Source organism: Cystoisospora suis (assembly GCF_002600585.1).
Source record: "Cystoisospora suis strain Wien I chromosome Unknown contig_5346, whole genome shotgun sequence".
In the NCBI taxonomy this organism is placed as follows: Eukaryota; Apicomplexa; class Conoidasida; order Eucoccidiorida; family Sarcocystidae; genus Cystoisospora; species Cystoisospora suis.
In genome coordinates this window covers 2,527-10,987 of record NW_027158136.1, presented here as the reverse complement: position 1 = coordinate 10,987, position 8,461 = coordinate 2,527, and the positions used below count along the sequence as shown (strand labels likewise).

Sequence of the window (8,461 nt, the reverse complement as noted above, 5' to 3'; positions counted from 1 at the left end):
GGGAGTAGGAAGGAAGAGAAAGAAGAAAGAATGAAGAAGAGGCGTTACAAAAAAGAAGAAAGGTGTATGTGAGAAACACTCCCCTCTGTCTGTACATACCCATGCCACAGCAATCCACCCCCTACTACTACTTCTACTACTTCAGATGAGTACATAAGCCAAAGATCTATCTGTCTATCCATCTACTCATCTAACGATCTACGGTCTATCTATGTATGCGGATTCATACATCTTCATACTTACTAAGTCGCTTTTCTTCTTCTTCTTTTCTTCAGCGAAAGAAGAAATCTTCTTCTTACCTGTAACATGGAGAATCTGAGGACAAAAGGAAATTCACAAGGAGCTTTTTCTCTCATGCCCACCAGTCTTAAAAGAGATTCGCAGATCGTCTTCTTCTTCTTCTCTTTCTCTTGTCCTCCTCTCTGACCCTGTAAATGATCTCCTTTTCTCGAAGGTGACGACGAGGAAGAAGAGGAAGAGGAAGATGTACTTCTTCCTCTTCTACTATGACTGCTACCTCTTCCTCTTCTTCTCCGCGGTTCTTCTTCTCCTCTTCCTCTCTGTAGGCCTCGACTTCTACCCCGTGTCCCTCGAGCTCGAATCTCTACGACGGCCCCTCCTGCAGATAGAGAATGGCGCCCTAGAGTCCGATTCGTCCTCCTATCATTATGATGAGCAGTGTCTTCTCTACCTCTTCTTCCTCCTCCTCCCTCTCCTTCGCCTCCTCGAAGAAGAAGAAGACGTCGCACAATCATCTGGACGCCTGCTAAGCTCGGGCCGCCGCTCCCCCCTTCTCCTTGAGGGCTCTCACCTTCACCTCCCCCTCCTTCTCCTCTTACTCCTCCGAGAAGAGCTCGAAGTAAAGTGATTTGCCAGCCACGTCTTTCTTCATCTCCATTCTCTTCTTCTTCTCGTCTCTGAAGAGCTTCGCTGCCGTCTTCTCCTTGTTGTCGTCCGATGACACCCTCTCCACTTCTATCTTCTTCTTCTCTATGAGGAAGAGAGGAATAGCTCATCGCATCTTCGCTTGTTCTTCTCTCTCGGGGTAGGACGACACCTCTCCCCCCCCCTGGTAGAAGTAAAGGACGCGAAGAAGAAGAGGAGCCCTCGTCAGAAGTTGATAGAACATGGAAGAAAGAAGAAGATTCCAAGGCTTCACCTCCTACCCCCCCTTCCCGTCTCCTTTCTTCTACCTGTGGCTCTCCTATGAGATGACTCTCATCTTGTATGAAGAGCTCGACAACATGTGGAGAAGAAGGAGGAGAAGACGTTCCTGCTGCAGTGGCTGGCTCAGAAAGGATGCCTATGTGAGGAGGGGACGTCATGAGAGATGAGGCGTGGATGACTCCTGAGCTTGCCTCTTCTTCTTGAAGAGGAGAAGAAGGAAGAAGATGTAAAGAAGATGAAGTATAACTCTCGCTCTCTGCGGGTTCCGTGGATGGGTGTGTTGAGATATGAAAGAGATCTGCAAAGGAACGGACTACGCGTAAGGCCGAAGAAGAAGGAGATAAAGAAGAAGAAGACGAAGGTCTTACCGTAAGAGTCTCTCCCGGGTCGTGCTCTGCTTCTTCCGCGGCTGCTCGTGCGGCGGCCGTTGTCTGTTCAAGCCAGGCTGTATAGGCTGGCGATAAAGAAGAAGAAGAGGGAGGGTGCGGGAGAGATGAAGTAGGAAGAAGACGATCTCGACCTTGAGAAGAAGATGAAGATGAAGATGAAGAGGAAAAAGCAGAAACGGAGCCGGAACTTGTCCTTACTTGGAATTCGGCTACCATCATATTCTCTCTAGATGCTCTTTCTCGTTCCTCTCCTCCTTCTCTCATACGTCTCGATGCATCATCTCCCCCCAAGACCCCAACCGAAGCCCCGTCTCTCTGAGAAAGTCTCTTTTCTTTCTCTCCGTCATGGAGAGACTTGCCACTCCTTCCGTCTTTTATCTCCCCGTCAACTCTCTCCTGAAGAAGACCTCTTCTCCCTCTTCGATTCGCACGATCTCTGCAGCCTGCAGATATTTTCTTCTCCTTCTCTTCTTCTCTCTCCTTCTTCTTCCTAGGGAGAGAAGAGGCTATCTTTCTTCTTCTTCTCGTCGTTAATCTCTCATACATGTGACGAAGAAATCGATCGACAAGCTCTTCACGAGTTACTCCATCTTCCGTCTTCTTACTAGTAGGGCTGCTCGTCTTTCTCAGTGACTCCTCAATCTCACCGTCATTCAAAGCTTTCTCTCTCTTAGGAGAAATAGCCTCTGAACGTGTTCCAGAAGAAGAAGAACTACCTGCAGAGGAGGAGGTGGGCGTCATCATTCTAGGGGTACCTGCCTCTTCAGATCTTTCTTGGTCATGATAGAGTTGTGCTAAGGCGACGAGAAGAGGATTGAGAAAGACGCTAGAATTCATGGTCTCCTCTTCCCTATCGTATACTGAAAAAGAAGAAAAAGAAAGGAAGAAAGAGAGAGAGACATGAAGGAAGGACAGACGGGTTCTCTCAAAGAAAGAAGATGAAAGAATCGCATAACGATAAGGTGTGAGTGTGGAGGGGAGAAGAATATAGCAGGAGGGAAGGAAAGGCAAGGCAGAAGAAGAAGAAGGCCCAAGAACGTCAAAATGATAGGCTCCATGGGCGTGCAATGATGAGATACACATAGTCTACTGCTAAAGAACGGAAAGGAGTCATGGATCTCATGCTGAAAGGATCCATTTCCTTTCATGCAGGTGTCTATACACCTCACAACCTTCGGCTGTATGTACACTTCAGGATCTCCTACTGTATGTACAACACCTCCCGTCTCGGGCTGTCCATACACCTCACGATGATACCTGCCTGGCTGTACGTACACCTCATCTTTATCATCATCTTCATACATAAAACATCTGCAGACCATCGCAATAGAAAACAACCCACCACTACTAACCACGAGGGTGATGTTCTGAAGCACCTCTACCTTCTCTGTCTCCTCTTCTTCCTAACTAGGCTTACATATCTCTCCATTCTGAGCGACGATCATTTCTATGCCCCTCTTCCCATGTTGAGATTTCTTTCCCCCATTCTCGTCCTTCATGGCAGGGGCCCTAGTAGCAGTAGGTGAACTTGCTGGGGCCTTGTTTTTTCTTCTTCTTCTCATCTTTCGTTCTTCTTCTGCTCTCTCTGCCTGTTCAACAGCCTCGGACAGAAAGCAATCGAGCCCAAGAAGCTCGAGATAAGTCTCGAGATTTTCCTTCTGTAAGTTCCACGCCGTTCCTAGACGTCGTCTTCTTCTCCCTAGCTCTCTTCGTCTCTTGCTCTTAGCTTTCTCGTCTTCTTCTCTTTTTAACATGTCCTCTCTTCTTCTTCTTCTTCCTTCCGTCTTATCTCTCTCTTCCTGCGCTTGATAAGAAGAAGCAGCGGAAGTCGAACTACCCCGGTCTACCTCCTTTCTCTCTTGATGTGGATCATCTTTTCTTTCCTTTCTAAGCCGATCACCGTTCTTCTCTGAAACATCATCGAGATGCATCTTGGATTCTCCGTCCATCTGCTTCTCTCCAGGAGGGCCCCTAGAAAGTAGAGCATCGTGGGGTTCATTCTCTCCATCATCACTTGCTTCGTTCTTCTTCTCCTCCCCCTCGCTTCTATGAGAAATTCCTGTTTCTCTTTCTGTACTTATCATGCTGCCGTCAAGATCCTCATGAACAGGCTGTTCCTTGCGTGGGAAAGAAGCGTTAAGGTTGTCGAGACGAGAAGAAGAAGAGGGACAAAGAGGACTGGGCTCTTGTTCTCTCCCTTGTTCACCCCCCTCCCCCCTCATGTCTGAGACTGCTGGTTGGACTGTAGAAGAGGAAGAGGAGAGAGGAGACGACCTTGTCGGAGGGACGTTGTCCTCAGTGGGGGTAGTCGTCGAAGGAGGAGGAGAAGTTGTATGGAGGTCAGTTGTGTTGGAGAAGGAGGAGGAAGAAGAAGAGGAGACATCTTTATCACTCTTCATATCCTGATTCTCCACTTGCTTGTCTATTCCTGCCACACTCGTCAACTCTTCGGAGTGTCTATTCCTTAGACCCCTTCTTCTTTCTCCTCTCCCTTCTTCCTCTTCCATCGAAACTTCTTCATTCCTACCCGCCTCGTCATTACTAGAATGGGGATGAGAATCGACATCGTCGTTCTTCTCACTCTCTTCTCCCACATCTTCTTCTTCTTCCTCCTCCTTCTCTTCATCTTCTTCCTCTTCACCTCCCCACTCAATATACTCTGCCATATCTCCCTCTTCCTCTTCATCTTCTTCCTCTTCTTCGTCTTCCTCGTCTTCGTCTTCCTCGTCTTCATCTTCTTCCTCTTCTTCATCTTCGCTGTGACTATCAGGAAAGAAGAGGCCTCTTCCGGGTGCTCCTTCCCACCATAGCATCCCCCGCAGTCTCCTTGACGTCTCAACCCCCCGAGAGGACGATTCTCTTTCTCTTCCTTCATCTGCATACATGTCTTCTCTTCCTTGCCTAACTCTTTCATCTTCTCTCTCCATATCCTCTTCTTCATCTATTCCTTCTCCTATCTCTTCTCCTGAGGAACTTCTTCTTCTCCCGTCTCCCGTTGCATCTCTTACTGTACGGCTCCTACCACCCCGACGATGATCTCCCGTCCTTCCTAGACCAGGTTCGATCCAGTATTCTCCTCCTCTTAGAGAAGAAGAAGAGAAACCCTCGTCTTCTTCTCTTCTTCCTTCTTCTCCAGGTGAAGAGCTCGCCATTCCGCCTTCTCTTGTTCTTCTTCTCCCCCTCTCTCGCCATTCATCTTCAAGATCATGAAAAGAAAGATCTTCTTCATCTCTCCAGAAGTCGCCATCCCCCCCCATCGAAGATATCTCTTGTAACACTGGCATGGGTCTTTCTTCTTCTCTTTCCTCTCTTCTTCTTCTTCTAGAGAGACTATCATTTTGATCTTCTCCTTCACTATGGAGATCTCGGCGTTTCTCTTCTCTTGATCGTCGTCGTCTTTTACAATAGCTCCCTCCTAGTCTCCCAGTGATCTTTTCCTCTTCCTCTTCTTCTTCTTCTGTTGTGGAGATATCTGTGGAAGAGTCTGACGCGGCATGTTCTTCTTTATAAGGAAGCTCTCTTGTGTTTTCTTCAGTCATGCTGATCTCTTCCTCTCCTTCTACCTTCCTCCTGGTCCGTTCCTTCTTCATGCTCGCCCTACTTTCCTTTATCATATTCTTCATCTTTCTCTTCTTCTTCTTCCTCAGTCCAGAGATCTTTCTCGAGAGATAAAAGGCTTCGGCATCTCCTGCGTAATCCACGAAGACATGACGGAGCTGAAAGGTACGTAGTAAAGACGTTGATAGGGAAGGCCCCATCCACTTCGACATGCCTAACAGATCTAGATCTTCTCTTATTTCAATCACTATCTCTTCTTCTTCTTCCTCCTCATTACTCAAGGATATATCGTCTTCCTCTTCACCTTCATTATCTCCCGCAAAACAAGATGAACTAATACCTCTTCTTTCTTTTTCTTTCTCTCTTTCTTCTTCTTTCTCTGCAACCGCTTCTCCTTCCTTTCCCCTAACCGACGTATCATTCTTCTCCTTGTTGCCTTTACCTCCTTCTCCAAGATCTTTCTGTTCTTCTTTGTCCTTCTTCTTCTTCTTGTCCTGCTCTTCTTCTTTTTCTTTTCTTCTTCTTCTTCTCCTTTCTTTAAGCACCTCTCTCATGCGATCGTCCCTCTTGAATTCTTTCATCATCTCTTCTCTTACCTTCTCAGACACCTGTTCTCTCCATTGAAGTTGCAGCCCCAGAAGTCTTAAGAGAAGCGAAAGAAGAAGATGGATGAATCGATGATCCGAAATCGATGCTAGCAGGACCTGTGAGGTCAATAGCCATACCGCACTACGTACGTAAGGGCTTAGACAGAAATGAAAGAAGGCTCTTCTGTAAGCTAAGGGAACAGACGAAAAAGAAGATAGAGACAGAGAAGACGACGAGGAGGAGCACGTTTGCATCTCCTTCTTCTCTTTCACTTCTTCTCCTCTATCTTTCCTGTTTCTAACGAGATCTGGATCTAGAAGGGGAGACGTCAAAGAATGAGCCAACCATTCATCGAAGAGCTGGGGTCGAGCTCGCACTTGCTGTAAGAAAGATTCTTCAAGATGCTGGTAGTCAGCCCAAGAAAAGTACGGAAAGTAGGGGTCGTAGTATTTCCAGCTACTGCTCTTCAAGTGGAACTGCCCGGGAGTCATCCCCTCTGCACCTCGGTAGGTGGAGATCTAAACAGAAAGAAGAAAGAAGAGAGCGGAGAGATAGAAAGAGAGAGAGAGAATGTGATTTGAGAAGTCAGAAATGAGGGAGGAATTCATGATAAAGCTCAGGAGGACAGGTACCTACTTCCCCATGCATGCAGACCCGAGAGAAGAAAACGAGAAGAAGAGAGAATAGACAGACTTAAGTGAGAAGATTCAGTAATTTACCAAGAGAAAGAAAGAGAGAGAAGCTTCAGTATCGAAAGAGGCTGAAGATCACGTAGACAGGCATAAATTCCATGCAGCCTTTCATACATATATAGATGCATACATACATGCTGTACATAGAAGATGAGAGAGAGAAGGAGAGAGAGACTAGGTCAGGCGATCTGAACAACGCCTTCTCTGTTTCTTCTCTTCTTTGTTTTCTCTCGTGAACAAGATGAAATGACCTCCCTCTTTTTTCCTTCCCACTCCTCCTAGATAGATGCATGATGTGCATGCATGCAACGACAACCCCACCTCCTTCTTGAAAGATGCGATTCACCACTCATGACTAGCTCATGATCTTTTTTCTGTCTCTTTCTCTTTCCTCCCTTCTCTTCTTTGCAGACTGAGAGGCCTACCATCCCTTCTTATCTCTTGCTTACCTCTTGGAGAACACGATCGACAAGATCTGTGAGCTGAGGCTGCTGTTTGAAAGGGCGGCTAACGACGTCCTGAAGGCTCGAATGTGTCTGCGGGCCTCGCATAAGCTGGTGTCGCAGGAGATACGTCATCGCTTCCTCTTCCGTGCAGAACAGACTGTTCACAGGATGAAGGAAATGAAGAAGTAACACCATAAAGGAATGAGTTTGAGAGAGAAGATGCTCTTTAAGAGGTAAGCCTCCCCAGAGAATCTCGTAGATCACTTCTTCTCTTCTTTCTCTCTCGAGCTGAGACAAGGTCCTCTTCTTTCTAGACAGATGAGTTCGTCGGACAGAAGAAGAAGGAGTAAGAGATGAGTAAGAGAGGAAAGATGGAGAACCTTTTTCTAACAGACTTAAAGCTAACGAAAGATCCGATGAAGCTAAAGCACTTTCTTCTTCCTCTTCTTCTTCTGATAACGAGGAGAAAAAGGAAGAAGAAGAGGAAGGATCTTCTTCTAAGGTCTCGCGTTGTTCATCTAAAGAAGAAAAGAAAGAAGAGAAACCCGTCTCTTCTCCATGTATATCACTTTCCTTCTTGGCAAGACCCCCCCCTTTCTTATCTTGTCTCTCATTCATCTCTCTTGCTTCTACAGACGAAGCTACGCCCGTGAGAAGGTCTCTACTCCTCCTCCTACCTCTCTTCTTTCTTCTCCTATCTCTTCTCTTCTTCTTGGCCTCTTCACTCCCGTCAGCATGAAGAAGACGATTCTTCAAGGTGGCGAGAAAGACAGAAGGGAGAGATGAAAGAAAGGTCCCAAGAGAAAAGTCATAGGGAACCTCACATCGAGAGATGAGTTGGAGTAAGAAGATGGAAGGAGGGAGAGAACAGCACCCCAACAAACGAACGGCCGTTAGATCTAAATCGATTAAGACCGACTGATAGAATGTACGTCGATAACACTGAGCTTCACTCATCACTGTCAACCTGAACCAACACACAAAAAAGAAGAAAGAAAAAGCAAAAGATGAAGAGATAGATAGACTAAAAATAGCTAGATAGACTAAAAATAGCTAGATAGACTAAAGATAGCTAGATAGATCAAAGATAGATTAAAGATAGAATGGACAGAACGCGAGTAGGGATTGTAGAGATATAGACAGGGAAGGAATAAGGTGATGAGGAGGATGGAGATTTGCTTTGTACGGGCAGGGAAATCGCTGCATATCTCTCTACCTCGGGGGGACTTACGTGTCTCTTCTCTATGGAGAAAAAAGGAATAGACGATACATCTGTCGTGTTTAAGTCTGCGAAAGAGCTTCAAGCCCAGATCTACATACGTATGTAGCCTGAAGGTCTTGGGGGGCTCTTCAGTATCTACACCTCAAGCTCACCTCCTGTCCCTAGACCTATCCCTATCATTATAGCTAGTATTACAACTACTAGTGCTGCTCTTAGTGTGTACGTAGACACATACATATTTATACACATAGACGTACATAGGGAAACGTGGAGGCGTCATCAATAGACCCACCTTCATAGAAAAGAAGGACATCTAGATGCACATGTAAAGAGGTAGATAGACTACACGCAGGCCATCATCATGATGGATCGATTCACCACGCACAAAACACGACACTC

At 46.4% G+C, this 8,461-nt stretch overlaps 1 protein-coding gene across 1 annotated transcript in view; it reads right to left on the bottom strand.

Annotated features, from left to right (window-relative positions):
- Nucleotides 1-44: 44 nt before the first annotated feature.
- The window catches only part of CSUI_009150 (zinc finger in n-recognin protein), a 10,158-nt gene continuing 1,741 nt past the window's right edge, over nt 45-8,461 (bottom strand). Inside the window, exons 3-5 of the mRNA XM_068069268.1 lie at nt 6,844-7,807; nt 2,974-6,220; nt 45-2,416 (exon numbers count right to left, since the gene is read on the bottom strand). Of these exons, the coding sequence (XP_067918756.1) occupies nt 243-2,416; nt 2,974-6,220; nt 6,844-7,807 (6,385 nt within the window). The 3' untranslated portion in view covers nt 45-242. The remainder of the gene's footprint in view (nt 2,417-2,973; nt 6,221-6,843; nt 7,808-8,461) is intronic.